Source organism: Marmota flaviventris, chromosome 19, assembly GCF_047511675.1.
Source record: "Marmota flaviventris isolate mMarFla1 chromosome 19, mMarFla1.hap1, whole genome shotgun sequence".
Classification (NCBI taxonomy): Eukaryota; Metazoa; Chordata; class Mammalia; order Rodentia; family Sciuridae; genus Marmota; species Marmota flaviventris.
Genome location: NC_092516.1, coordinates 14664193 through 14680030, shown reverse-complemented (window position 1 = coordinate 14680030; position 15838 = coordinate 14664193). Strand labels below are relative to the sequence as shown.

Genomic DNA, 15838 nt, shown 5'->3' with positions numbered 1-15838 from the left:
GTCCTTGGGTGACATTTCCCTATGTGTGAGTACATCCTTAAAGATATCTTCCTCTTCTTTTACCAGTCATATGGGATGAAGACCCCATCCTTGTGATCTTATTTAAACTTAATCACCTCTTCAAAGACCCCCCCAAAACTGTCACTTTGGGGGTTAGGGATCCAACATGAACACAACAGGCACCTATGTTCTCTTTCTTTACTCTCCCTACCTGCCACTCTGTCCTTGTTCTCAGACAGGAATATCATGAACCCAGTTCCATTGTTTGTAAACACGTAAGCATTTGTTGGAAGTTGAAGTTGGGCACCAAGCCTCAGGCAACATGGAACTTCAGTCCCCACTGACAGGCAAAGTCATAGAGCTCAGGACAGAACCAGAGTCAGCATCCCCAGGGTAGATCAGAAAGGAAGCAGTCGGCCATCATGATGAGAAATGATTAAATCCAGTGTTAGAAAAGTAATTTTTCCTTCTCTGTCATCCATTTAACCCTATCTTTATTCAACAATATCAAAGGCTAGTTGAACAGAAATGCCATTTTCTTGTTCCAAGATCTCCTTTGCATTTCTCACTGATGGTTTATTTGGATAGGTGTTGGAGTGGAGTCTGGGCCTCCTTCCTAGGTAGGCACCTCCAAAACCCTAGAAGCCATTCCCAGTGGTCCGGCTTTGGGTAGAGATCTGGTATGGAGTGGAGAGTTTCCAGGGGGCCACAGCATGGCTCCAGTCAACTCAACATTCTCCATCAGAGGCTGGTGTCCACCAGCGGGCCAGGTTGTTGGACCACCTGCATTCTTCTGTTTATGGCATTAAGAACTTTCTTCCTAGGACCCAGCTGCATTTGTATGTTCTGAAGGTCCTCATCGGAGCAAAGCATCAGAGCTTCTAGATCAATCTGCTCTCTCGTGAAAATGGGAAGGAACTCTCCCAGGTGGTGGGACTGCAAGAACACTTCGAGGGGAGTCGCATCCACCACTTCTTCCTCCCACTCCACTTCATCCTCATCCCAAGGCAGCTCAGGTGACCCAAGGCCATTTTCACCCGCTTCTCCCTCTTCACCCGCCTCAGCTTCATCAGCCTCTGCTGCTCTTTGGAGCAAGTCACTGGGCATTTTAAATTCCGACTCCCTCTTGCTGTTTGAGATGTCTTCAGGGCTCCATGCTGTGTTCTTTTGAAAGACAATATTCCCTAGACCTGGACGGTTGAGAATGGATTCATGTTGCTCATCATCGTCCTCCTCTGCTGGGAACTGGAGCTTCTCTTTGAAGCCCCCGGAAAATGAATCTTCGTCCTCTTCTCTGAACACTTCCATCACATTCCTCTGCCCACTTCTACCCTCCTTCCCTATGGGCTCTGCTGTGTCTTTGTTCTTCTTGAACTTCATCTTGAAGGTATCTTTAATGCCCTTAGACAAAGACCCAAATGTACTGGAAGCAGAAGCACTTGAGAAGGATGACCTGGAGAAGGTGCCCTTGGAAGAAGAAAGAGTCCCTGATTCCTCCTTGTTGTAGGTGCGGGCCATCTTATTTTGGTGTTTCTCCTGGAGCCTTTCACACTCTTTGATCTGCCTCCTGGCATTTTTCTGAGCCTGCTCCTTCAGCCTGGAGACCTTCTTGGGGTTCATGGTGTTCTGGGCAGTGGCAGCCTTATCCAGGAGAGCAACACATTCATTCTGATCCCTGCTGGCAGCAGCATCCAATGGAGACTGTAAGTCATTATCCAGGGCAAAGATGTTGGCACCAAAGTTGATCAGGAATGAGACACAGTGGGCATAGCCATTGGACGCTGCGTAATGTAGAGGAGTATTTCCCCAGATGTCACATTTATCGGGGTCCCCTCTAAAAGAGAAAATATGAAAGTTGCAAGTGAAACATTTTTTTTCTGGGAACATAAATTCCAAAAACAGAAATAAAAACAAAAATAACGAACAAAATGCAGGCTAGTGCAAGCCTGTTTATCCTGCCTTGACGTTGACATACTATAGCTGCTCTAAGTCTAGATATGTCATCTTGCAGCTAGACACCATATGGCCAGAAACAAACAAACAAAAAAAGCCATTCTCTGCCCTATCTCGTTTTTAGAAGAAAATCTTTCCAAGAAACTCCCTAACAAGTCAACTTTCATATCTCATTGGCCAGAATTGGTTCCCATGCCTAGAAAGGGTAGTACCATGTTTAACTTAGATCAATTAGAATTTTTCCCTGAAGCTAGGAATAGGATTATCCAAAAGCATACTGGTAAATGTTTAACCACTGGCTCATTTGAGGGGAAAATCATCAAAGCCCTGATGTATAGCATGTGCCAATTTCTGTTGTGTAAGAATATTCACAATGATAAATTTAAACCTCCCAATATAAAATCCCTAGACAGAGTTTGGAAGAGATGTGCAGTAGCCTACCATTATTAATTATTTCTTCCATATAAAATCAATGGATCTGTATAATCTGTTTAAAAATATTTTTTAAATCATTGATGGACCTGTATTTTATTTATTTATATCTAATGCAGAGAATTAAACCTAGTGCCTCCCATGTGCGAGGCAGGTGCTCTACCACTAAGCTACAACCCCAGCCCTGAACCTGTATAATTTTAAGAGCACTGATAATAGTAAAATGTGGTAAAATATATTATCTTTATTTTAACATGATTTATTAAATTGTAGGCTTATATCATTTTATTTCAATAATTGCTGTGTTTAACCAACTCTGAAAATTCAACAGCAACCTCTCAGGAGCTGGCAAGAGATGATTCCAGCACAATAATGCCGTGTTCCCTCAAGTCACAAGTGGAAACGAACAACCAAACCAAACTGGGTCATCATCAACAAGAAGAGAGGAGTAGATGTTGGGCAGGTAGTCAGCAGTGTCTGCTATGACCAGTATTCATGTGAAATGTAGAACATCTCCATCTATTCTTGTTTCCTTCCAGTATTGTATGAGTGATAGTTCTACAAGAGGTCAAGGTGGGTTAGGGGTGTTATAATGGCACTGAGGCCACTGATCTGCCGTCTGGCACAGAAACAATGACATTGGTAGATTCTCACTGAAGACTGGTGAAATGACTGACCACCTACTGGAATCCTGGCCCAGGCTCCTAGTTCCCCTGTCATAGGAGGCCTAGAGATATAAACATAGACCCTGTGGAAGGTCAGGAGAACGAGTCTAAAAGTTCTCCTTATATTTCTCATGAGAAATGGCAGAAATAGAAGAAAAGATCACACCGAATTAATTAATAATATTCAGTAATCCTTCTCCTTTGAAAAGTTTCTTGTGGTAGTCTGGGGACCAAACTAAGGACACAAACAAGCAACAGCAGCAAGGGCTTTATCTGTGATTTTGTTTGAAAAGCAGAATTTTGGACCCCAGCCCACACTTACTGAATGAGAATCTAGAGTAGAGTTTAACATTACCCTCTAGTAATTCTCAGGCTCACTATGGACTGGGAAGAGCTGCACTAGTGAATGCAGCCGAGTCAGTGTCCTGTTACTCCTTCCTGGGAGCCCTGCCTGCCCTATGCTCTTCAGTTTCTAAGCACTTTGTTTCTCATTGCCCAACACCACCATTGTCACAATCTCCCTCTTAGAGAAGAAGGAAGAGAATCTTACTGCAGAAGTAAAAGGAGACTCAGATGAATGAATAAAGAAAGTGTTATATACACGTGCAGTGGAATACTCCTCAACCATAAAGAAGAATGACATTACGGCATTTGCTGGTAAATGCATGGAAGTAGAGAACATCACACTAAGTGAAATAAATCAGACTCAGAAAGTCAAGACTTGAAGGTTTTTTTCTCATATGCAGAAGCTAGACCAAAATAAGGAGAAAAAGAAAAGGCCAGGGGAGGGGTGTCCCATAAAAACAGAAGAGAGATCAGTGGAGTAGAGGAAGGAGACTGAGTGGGAGGGACGAAGGCAGGGAAAGGGAGGAAGGGTAGAATGAAATTGACCAAACCATTCCATGCACATGCATGAATATAGCACCTTGAATTTCACCTTTATGTATATCTATAATGTATTAATTTAAAAAATCTATAAATAAATAGAAGGAAAATCGGTAGACTAGAGAAAAAGGAATAGGGGCAGGGAGAAGAAGAGGGAAAGGGGAAGTACTGGGGACTGAATTGGAGCAAATTATATTCCGTGCTTGACTGATTACGTCAAAATGAACCCCACAATCATCTATAACTGTAATGCAGTAAATTTAAAAAAAAAAATTTTTTAAAGACTCAGAGTGTAATGGGTTTGCCCAAGGCTAACAGGCAGCACAGGTTGGGCCAGGCCTGTCTCTAAGTCTAACCATCTCTTACTCAATACAGTCTTAAAGTAACATTTCTCAGCTTTTCCACTTCACCAGCCACAAATCCTCTAGCTTGACTTTTCTAGGACTCAGTTCCATTATTTGTAAATTGAGACTAACAACACTACTGACTCATGGAGTGAATTAAAGTTAACATATATAAAGCATGGGAAAGTGCTTTATAAACATTACTTATTCTGATTCCCCTCTAAATTCATAATGCTGAATTTTTATGTATTTATTTTTTTCCTCCCACCCACCTACTAAGTTTCTGGCAGCACAATGGCTTTTATAGATTTTAGTGTTTATAGTCTTACTTGTCAAATATGTATGCTCTGTCTCCAGAGTTAGATAATTTTCCAGACAGAGCAAATCCTATTTTCTCTCTTTTTTTGGTCATGTACAACTCCTAGCAGAAATCTCAAACCCAACACAAAGAAGCCAAGCAGGTATTGTAAGAGCCCAAAAGAGGCCAGGTTCTTTCAAGGAAGACACAGTTCAATGCATGTCCTTCTAGAAAGGGCATGACTGCAGCTGATACTGCCTTAAATAAAACACAGAGACAATATTGTCAGACCCTCCATTTTTCTTTCAGTGCAGGAAGAAATCCAGAATTTCATGGAAGTTTTAGGTGTTGGCTCAAATTTAAAAGAAAAACACAGTGAAGTCCAAACAAAACACATTTGTGGACTCTATCCAGCCCACAAACTGGCAACCTTCTTCTGCAGAGAGAACAGCCTGAGGAAATACACAGATTCGAGACATTGCATGGCACACCTGGGGAACCCAGCATATACAGTGGTGTGACCAGAGTGCACCAAGCTGGGGATAAGGGAAAAGTGAGGGGCGGAGAAGAAAAAGACTATGAAATTAAATCTAAAAAAAGCAAATATTATTTAACTGTTTTGTTGGGCAGCCTCTTTCAAGAAGTTTCTGGACAGTCAGTCTGATTTAACTGTTTTGGATCAAAGGAGACCCCTTTCAACCTTGGCACAGTTGTGCATCTTAGGGGAACACAGTGCCTCACCCCCAAACACGTGGTTTTACTTTTTATTTATTTTAGCCAACCACCATATTCAAGAGACTTCTTAAGTACCCTAGATATCAAAAGAGGAATTGTAAAACATTCAAGACATTATATAGACATAAACAGAAACATACTGATTAAATTTGCCTGGAATTATCCTTGGATCGGATAAGCTAAAAAGGAAATTAGGATGAGGAGTGAGTTGTGGTGGTGGTAGGGTGACCGGGTATTAAGAAGTCTGGGTTAAATCAATATGCTTAGGCCACAGCATTTCCCATCTCAGTATACCTTAAATGAGGAGGAAGAACTTGAGGAAGAGCCAAGATGACTATGAAAGTGGGTCTTCCTTAGAGAAAATTTCAAATGCAAAATTCCAAATTTACAGATGAAATTGTAAGAGGATTCATGAGTATTCCTGGTGTATTTAAGCTATTTCCACTTGCGAAAGTTCTATTTAAAGACAACTTTCCAAACTGATGTATAACTTAAATAATAATATTTTGTATGAATAAGCGTTATGAGGTCTTTCTAAAGTCAATCGTTATCTTCTTTCACATTTCTTGATGAAACTATTGTATATAACTGCCCAGGTATGCACAAACTTGTTCTAGGAGCCAAGATTTATGGTTCAGATATGAGGTATCCCCGCCCAGAGCTACTTGTCAATGCAGGGATAGTCAGAGGTGAAATGATTGAATTATGAGAGCAGCAACCTAATTGGTCCATCCCAATTTGAGTGAACTGAATGGTAACTATAGGCTCCAGACTTTGCTAGAGCAGGTGGGTCATGGGGGGCACACTCTGGAAAGGTTCATCTTCCTTGTGTCCCCTTCCCATCTCATTCTCTCTGCTTCCTGACTGCCATATCTTCCTTTGCCTGATGTTCCGCCATGATGTTTTGCCTCAACCCAGGCCCAGAGTAATGGGGTTGGCCAGCCATGGACTGAACCTCTGAAACCATAAGCCAAACCATACTTCTCCTCCTCTAAGCTGTTCTCATAGGTACTTTGGTCACACAACAAAGAATTGACTAACAAATTCTAACACTGATGCTGTGTGGTTCCCTTGGGCTAACTCTAGTCCACTATTGATTTTTTTTTTCCTACACTCTTTTTGAAAAGAGAAACTAACTGAAGAGATTTTAAATATTGTGCTCTTGATTTTTGGTAGACCAGTTGCATTTTGACAAAAATTTTTAAAGCTGGCTTGGTATTATTGTCATTAAATAGGCAATTTCCTTAAATTAAATTACTCTAAAACATCTATTCCCTTACAATTTCTCTTTTTGTTGTTGATTTGATTTTTTGTGGGTACAATTGTTCTCAAAAACAATCATTCTTTCAAAAATGTTTTTCTATGTAAAAAGGAATTATTTGGACTCGCAAATAATCAAAGAAATGCAAATTAAAACAATACACTACTTTTTTGCCTATCAGATAGGCAATGATTAAAAAGAATATTAATACTTGGTTCTAGTAGGAGTGAGGAAAGGAACTATTGGAGGAAGCATGAAATAGTTCAAATTTACTTGAATATGTGTCACAAGCCTTTAAATCAGTCACCCTTTGAGTCAACTATTATATATTAGGGATTTATCCTAAGGAAATGTCAGATCTTTGTGTAATCAAAACAAAAATGCAACTGTGGAACTCATAGAAGTCTCAGAAAAGAATGATGGTTGAGGTGGTAAGGGATTAGGGAAATGTTGGTGTCCCCAATACAAAAATTTCAGTCAGGAGGATTTAATTCATGATAGCCATTGTCCAATATGGTGACTATAGTTAATAACAATATACTATATACTTAACAGTTGCTAAGAAAGTAGATTTTTCAATGCTCTTACACAGAAAAGCATATGAGATGATGCATACAATCAGCTTGATTTAGCCATTCCACAAGGTATACATAGTTCACAATGTATGCCATAGATGTATGCAATTTTTATCAATTTAAAATAAGTAAATGAATGAACATAACAATAAAACATACTACCGTGTAGTCATTTAAATAGTAGCATGGATCTCAACTTTTATGTGCAAATGGCCCATGATATATTACAGTGTCAGTATGATTTCCATGATTGCCTTTGTAGGGAGAAAAATGCACACATGCATGGGCTCAAAGCAAAAAATCTGGAAGGACATTTTGATGGTCCCCAAGTCATAATACTTATATTTATCAGGGTTTTCACTTTACAATGGTGCAAAAGTGATATACATTCAGTAGAAACTGTGTTGAATTTTTATCTTTTTCAGGTTAGTGATAGTCAGTGGGGTATTTTTTTAGCGATTCTGGGCAGCAGCAGTGAGCCTTGTTGCCCAGTTTGCCATGTAATCGTGGCAGTGAACAACTGGTGCTCTACAGTGTACGGTCTTGCTAAACTATGATGTTTAGCAATTAGGTAATTGAATACATTTTCAACTTCTGAGGGCTTACCAGGCAGGGTGCAGCCCCATCGTAAGTTGAGTAGCATCTGTACTAGTAGTGATGGCTGTGATAATTGGTGTGGCTTTAAACTTTCTAAGAAAGCCGGGGTTTTTAAATTTCTAGTTACCACAGGATCCACTAACTCAATCAGGTAATAAGAAATAAACACTTAAATTATCAGGCTGGAATGTACTTCTTCAATAATCAATAAACTAAATTCAAGATATTAGCTTTCTTTCCTCTTGTCTCTCCTTTAAATCTAATTGGACATTTGATCTCATATTGGTGTCTAAAGATTAACTCTGGTCAACATGGAAGATGACCTCTGAAAATCCTCACAAGACTTTGTTTTTAGCCTATACCAGATCAATTTAACACAGCAAATCTTAAATGCTTTGGGGTAAGGAAACAAAATCTGAGCAGCAGTAGAATCAGTGAGCAAACAAAAGTTGAGAAAAAAAAAAGGGCTAGAAAATACAGGGTTACTCATACACTGCTGGTGGGACTGCAAATTGGTGCAGCCAATATGGAAAGCAGTATGGAGATTCCTCAGAAAACTTGGAGTGGAACCGCCATTTGACCCAGCTATCCCTCTCCTTGGTCTATACCCAAAGGACTTAAAAACAGCATACTACAGTGACACAGTCACATCAATGTTTATAGCAGCACAATTCACAATAGCTAAACTGTGGAACTAACCTAGATGCTCTTCAATAGATGAATGGATAAAAAAAAATGTGGTATATATACACAATGGAATATTACTCAGCAATAAAAGAGAATAAAATCATGGCATTTGCAGGTAAATGGATAGAGTTAGAGAAGATAATGTTAAGTGAAGTTAGCCAATCTCAAAAAACCAAATGCTAAATGTTTTCTTTTGATATAAGGAGGCTGATTCATAGTGGGATAGGGAGGGGGAGCATGGGAGGAATAGACAATTCTAGATAGGGCAGAGGGGTGGGAGGGGGAGGGAGGGGGCAAAGGATTACAAATGATGGTGGAATGTGATGGACATTATTATCAAAAGTACATGTATAAAGACACAATTGGTGTGAATATACTTTGTATACAACCAGAGATATGAAAAATTGTGCTCTATTTGTGTATTAAGAATTGTAAAGCATTCTGCTGTCATATATAAATTTTAAAAATCAATTAAAAATGAAAAAAAATACAGGGTTAGAAGAATTTTTGTTGCCATATCCAATGTTTAATAACTATGAATAAATGGGCTAGATTTTGATATCATATTGAAAAAAAATTATGTTGCTTTGTCAAATTAATGGAAAAAAAGGGTGGACTATGTAACAAACTGTTGAGACAAATGATTAAAAACATGGACAAGTGTAGTTAAATCATAACCTTATATTTTAAAGAAAAATAACTTATATATGAATAAAATTTTTAAAATATGACACGAAAAGTACTAAAGAAAATCTCAGTCGATAGTCATGAATGAACTCAAAGTTAGAGGTACCAACCAAAGATTGAGAGAGACTTATATGTACTTAAAATATATATTTTTATATTTATATTTTCATTTATATTTAAAATATTGGTTGTCAAAAAATAAATTATAAATTGTGTGAAAATATTTGTAACATGACAAAAGGGTTAATATTTTTAACTTTAGAAAGCATTTTTATAAATTAATGAGAAATGTTGATGATCCCAATATAAAAGTGGAACAAGATTAAAAGTCCACAGTTCACAAAACAGTAAACATAAACATAATTTTCAAGTCGGGCATGGTTGCACACACCTATAATCTGAGCAACTTGGGAGCCTGAGGCAGGAGGATTTCTAGTTTAACGCCAGCCTCAGCCATTGGGTGAGGCACTAAGCAATTCGAGACCCTCTCTCTAAATAAAATACAAAAGAGGCCTGGAGATGTGGCCAGTGGTTAAGTGCCCCTGGGTTCAATCCTCTGGTACCAATAATAATAATAATAATTTTCAACCTCACCAGTAACCAGAGAACATTAAAGCCACACCTGATACATCATTTTGTACCTACCATATTGGCAACAAAACAAAACATGTCTTCACTCTCTGAAGGACAGTTACCAATACTCCCCCGAAAAGAATCTTTTGCACACAGGCTGCTATGGCTTGAACATCCATGTCCTCTCCAAGATTCATGGGAAATTTAATTTCTAATGCCACAGTACCAAGTGGTGAGGCCTTTAGGTGGAGCTCTTAAGTATGGGATTGGTTATCCTTATATAAGAACTTGATGGAGACTATTTGCCTCTTATTCTGCCCCTTTTGTCTCTTCCACCATGTGAGGACACTGTTCCATCCCTCCAGAGGATAAAGCAACAAGGTGCCATCTTGGAAGCAGAAACTGGACTCTTACCAGACACTGAGACTCCCGACTCCTTGATCTGGACTGCCTAGCTGCTAGAACTGTGAGATATGTTTCTCTTCTTTATACGTTACCCATTTTGAGGTATTTTGGCACAGAAGCACAAATGGGCCAATTAATCAAAAAACTTCCCTTTGGAGAATTTTTTTTTTTCTCAATTAACAATGAGTGAAGCTTTATAAGTAAGGATAGTCATTGCAGCACTGTTCAAACCAGGAAAAACAAACTATCTGTCCAAGAGAGGGATTGCCTAAGAAATAAATTTGCTGACTACTGATATTCTTTTTTTATATTTATTTTTTAGTTGTAGTTGGACACAACACTTTTATTTTTATTTATTTATTTATTTTTATGTAGTGCTGAGGATCGAACCCAGGGCCTCGCACCCACTAAGCAAGGACTCTACCGCTGAGCCCCAGCCCCAGCCCTGACTACTAATATTCTTATAGAAGAATATTGATGTGGACTATACACATGTACATGAATATTTACATAAACATGTAAATACATATATTTATAGGGAAAGGAAGTCTTAAATCAGACAAAAGGAGTGGGGAAGACCAACTTCATTCTTTTCCTTATTGAGTCCAGAACTCAGGAACTCTCCTGACCCTGGGTTCTTCGTGCTTTTCCTTCAAGGGCCCCCCCAATTTCAATTAAGGGTCTCAACATCTACAAGCTTTTTGAACCAGCACCTGAGCTTTGACCCTCCTCTTCCTCTTCAGTCCACAGCCAGTCAATCACTATCCGTTCTACATCTGAACTGCCACTCAAATCCATGCACCTACGCATTTTCACTGTCACTATCCGAGTCCAATTCATCTCCACTATTAAGAGTCCCTGATCTTCTCTCTGCCAGAGCAATCTTGGTAAACATGAAACTACTTAATTGTCCCCTTTGCATGAACACAAGACTTGTCTTCCCTGACCCTTAAGATATTAAGTTCAAATCCTCTTTTCAATGTTCTCCGTAATCTGGTCTCATCACATATGATAGTCCTTCCTGTCCCTATTCAAGCCATGTCCAGCCACACTCAACTTCTGTTCCCGGAATGCACAGTGCTCTGTCTTAGGGGAGTCTCGCTGCCTTCCACCTTTGCCTGGTCAACACCTTTTCATTTATTGGAATCCCAGCTGAAGTCCTTTCCCCTCCGGTAGAAACTTCCCTAACCCTGAGTACCCTCTACTTTCCCTCTTCAACCCAAGTCCTAGATGGCTCATCTGTCTTCCCCTCTCAAATCTGACCTTCAGGTCAGGAGTTGTGTTTCTCTTATTGATCAGTGTCCCCAGTGACTAGGAAAAAAAATGGCTGCCATTTAATAATATGCGATATGTATTGAATTGAATTCACTTGGCTCTCCTGTTTACATTTTTTCCTTCTCTTCCTTCTTTTCTTCCTTACTTTTCTTTATTTCTTTCCCCCTCTTAGGTCATGATGGCCAACACTACCTAACCCCTTTGGTGTGGGCTGTGTGTGTGTGTAGTGGCTAGAGATGTAATGAAGTTGACGTAGTCCCTACTATAGTTGAAAGTCCTTGTTATAACTTGGAAAGCCAACAATTCCATTTGAAAATTATGGGCTTGCACTGGATGTGTATACTAATAAAAGACTGTGGGACTTTAATGGCATAGATTAAAAAATATAAAAACACATCCTTTATTCCAGCCAAGGCAAGATTGGCAACTTAAAACCAAGTAGAATGGCAACGTCTTGTGGTGTGTGTGTGTGTGTGTGTGTGTGTGTGTGTTGGTACCAGGGATTGAACCCAGGGACACTTAAACACTGAGCCATATCCCCAGCCCTTTTTTTGTATTTTATTCAGAGGCAAGGTCTTGCTGAGTTGCTCAGGCTGGCTTTGAACTCCTTTGATCCTCCTGCTTCAGCCTCCTGAGCTGCTGGGATTACAGGCCTGTGCCACCATGCCCAGCCCCCTTTTTAAAGATTCCACTATTTAAATTTCATGAAAAAGATTTGTAAAGACACTAGATTAAAATCTCCCCACCCCCCAGGCCAGTAACAATGCCTTAGAGCTCAGTGTCAATCCTCTGCCTTTGGCTAATGGGTGAGCCCCTCCCATGGAGCCAATTCCGTGAGAACGACTGCATCTCTAATATAATATTCTCTCTTTCTCTAAAAAGCCAGTTATTTGGACATTCTAGAAAGAGGGCAAAGCATTTTCACTGACTTCCCTGACTCTTGCTGTTTCCTGTAAAATCCTACCTTAACCCCTGTCTCTTATAGAACCATCAGGTTGAGCTTACCCTCTGCTGCAGATTATTTCTAGGGCTTCCAAGTTCCCGTGGTAGGCTGCCAGGAGAGTGGGAGTCATTCCATCTTCATCAGAAAGATTCAGATCTCGCTTGGTAGCCTCCTTCAGAAGTTCCAGGTAGCTATCACTAGCAGCTTGGTGGTAGCGAGTGGACATTTTTTTCCTGCTCACCGAGGCTTGGCTGAATATTTCTCTTCAGGCAAAGCCGAATGTTGGCACAGTGACTGTCCTATAGAGCTGGTTAATCAGTGATAAGGAGCGTTATGCTAGGACAAAGTTCATCCCAGCCTCTCTCCTTGGAAGGCAGCCAGAAAGATTTGCAGCACTGAACTTGGACCTTTTCCTTCTGGAATGATCATGACATTGAATATTGAAGTCCGCTCTATTCATCTTGAGGGCTTTTAGGAATGTTTAATTTTTGCCATGTCCATTACAAGTCTTAATGATACTGGTTATCTTAACACAGAATGTAAAGAAATAATTTCCAAAATATTCAGAACTAGTCTAGTTGACTGGGGTAGTCTTTTTAATAGTTGTATTGAGGTATATAGTTGGTACGCTTTGAAATTTACCCATTTGATGTATATACTCCAATGATTCTTAGCAAATTTTACCAAGCTTTGCAACCATTACCATAATTCAAGTTTAGAACATTTTCATCATGCTAAGAATATCCCACATGTTCATTTGCCACCCATCTTAATTCCCACTCCCAATGCTAGGAAACCACTAATCTTTTTCCTCTCTATGTATATTTGCTTTTTATGAGCATTTCATAAAAATATAATCATAAAATATATAGTCTTGCATCTGGTTTTTTCCAAAGGATAAATTTTGAAGTTTATCTTTTTATTGCTAAATAATATTCCATCATGCTAACCTATCAAATATTCTTCGTTCATTCAATGTTTAATGAACACTGGGATGTTCTCCTTTCTTTGGCAATTATACAAAAAAAAAGGTACTATCAATATTTACATATGAGTTTCTGTACAGATTTATATTTTTACATCTCAAGTATATGCCAAGGAGCAGAATGTTTGCTGGGTTATATAGTAATTTATATTTAACTTTTAGAAAATACCAAACCAAACTAATGTTCTGTAGTAAAGTAAGATAACTATGGTTGACAGCAATTAATGGCATATTTCAAAATAGTTAGTAGAGAGGATTTTGAATGTTCCCAACAAAAAGAAGTGATAAATGTCTGAGGTGACAGATGTGTCAATTACCCGGATTTGATTGGATTTATACTAAAGTTTCACTCTATACATCATAAATGTGTAAAACTACTACACTAATTATGTTACATTTGTGTTAAAAATAAAATACAGTAAAAAAAAAAAAGTTGCTGAATTGTTTCTCAAAGTGACTGTACCATGTCACATTGCCTCCAGCAATGTATGAACGTCCCAATTTTTCCAAATCCTTGCCAGTCTTTGTTACTGTCCATCTTTTTGTTTATATTCATCCCAGTAGGTATGAAAGGTATCATGTGGCTTTAATTGACATTGCCCAAGTGAACACCTTTCATGTGCTTATTAGACATTCTTACATTTTCCATGCAAATCTTTTCCCCATTTTTTTTCCATTGGGTTGTCTTTTTACTAATGAATTATAAGAATTCTTTATGTATTCTGGACAAAAGTCTTTTGTCCAATATTTGGAACAAAGAGCTGGACACAGTTATCATGCCTGTAATCCCAGCTACTCAGAAGTCTGAGGTAGGAGGGTTGCAAGTTTGAGGCCAGGCTGCTCAACTTTAGGAGATCCTGTTATTTTAAAAAATGAATTCTAGATAGGGCAGAAGGGTGGGAGGTAAAGGGAGGGGGCAGGGGATTAGCAAAGATGGTGGAATGTGATAGACATCATCATCCAAAGTATATGTATGAAGACACAAATTGGTGTCAACATACTTTATATTACAACCAGAGATAGGAAAAATTGTGCTATATACATGTAATAAGAATTATAATGCATTCCACTATCATTTATTTTTTAAAAATTAATAAAAAATAAAAACAAACAAATAAATAAAGGCTGGGGTATAGCTCAGTGGTAAAGCACCCCTGGGTTCAGTCCCCCCCAATATGGAGGGGAAAAATACACATCCAGATTTATAGGATAAAGTTTAAATTACTTAAGGGGAAATTCATAGGTTTTTATTAGAAAAGAAAAAAAGGTTTTAAATCATTAAGTCGAATTTCCACTTGAGGGAAGGTGGAAAAGTATGGGAAAAAATTAACATAAATAAGGAGTACAATAGAACACTCAGAAAATCCAAATCTATCTGTAATCAACATAAAATTAAATGAGTTAAATTCACCATTTAAAAGAGTCAATGTGTTTTATTTATAATAGACACATTTAAAAATATAAAATTGCAGAAAGACTGAAAGAAAAAAAAGCAAAAGTTATATTAAGCAGACAGAAAATTGGTGTAGCTACATTTATATCACACAAAATATAATTCAAGCCAAAAAATTACTAGAGATGAAAGAGAAAATACATCAAAATGAAAAGAAAAATTAATTTTAAAATGATTGTCCTAAACTTATGTATACCAAATAATATTGCCCTACAATAGATAAAACCAAAATTAAATAGGATTTAAGAGAAAAAAACAATACGTAATCATCATGGGAGATTATAACACATCTCCTTAGTGTTACATATCAGATTAAATATTAGTAAAGATATAAACCATTTGAACATAATTAACAAGCTTGGTATTAAATTATACATAAAACCCTGCAATCAACCAAAAACTGCATGTTCTTTTCAAGCACACAGGAAATATTTATAACAATTGACTCTCATATAGAATCAATGCAGGTCTCAACAAATACAAATAACAGGTTCCAAGCCTAAGTGTGCAAGAAAATTAAAATCTATCACCTTTACGTAACTGAGAACTTGCAGTATACTTTTATGTCATTTTAAACATTACATACCATTTGCATTATGTATTTTCCTGTCTTTAACCTGCCATAAATATCTTCCCATGTTGTTACAAAATCTTTAGTATTTTGGAGAATAGTCCAGTAAAGTGATATGATGTTTATTCCTCTTAACTCTTTTTGTCCATCTGTATCTCAAAATAAATTATTTGCCTACTTGGTAAAAGTACAGAGCTTTCATCTCCAGAATCCCTACAATAATTAATTAGCTCCAAGGGTCACTGTTATTTTTTTCTGGTTTCTATGTGAACAACAGAAGCTGTAGGAAGTTGCCTGAAGGACAGCATTAGTTAGCCATAAAAAAAATTGTTTTTAGCCCAGAGAGAATGATATATTCAAACATGTTTGTGAACACTTTGAGAAAAAGGAAAGATTATTTCTCAATTCACTTTTTGCATAAGATCTTTAGACACAACTGGATTAATTAGTGCAGTATGATAGAGAAAAATATACATATCCAGGGAAAGGGCTTCTGAAAGATAAATTATTTGTG

General features: G+C 38.0%; 1 protein-coding gene across 1 annotated transcript; it reads right to left on the bottom strand.

The window, feature by feature from the left end:
• Positions 1-741: 741 nt before the first annotated feature.
• On the bottom strand, positions 742-12541 carry Anks4b (ankyrin repeat and sterile alpha motif domain containing 4B). The gene is made up of 2 exons (XM_027940413.2): positions 12378-12541; positions 742-1834 (listed from the first exon to the last, which is right to left on the bottom strand). Exons 1-2 carry the CDS (start codon positions 12539-12541, stop codon positions 742-744), a joined length of 1257 nt encoding a protein of 418 aa, XP_027796214.2.
• Positions 12542-15838: the final 3297 nt, after the last annotated feature.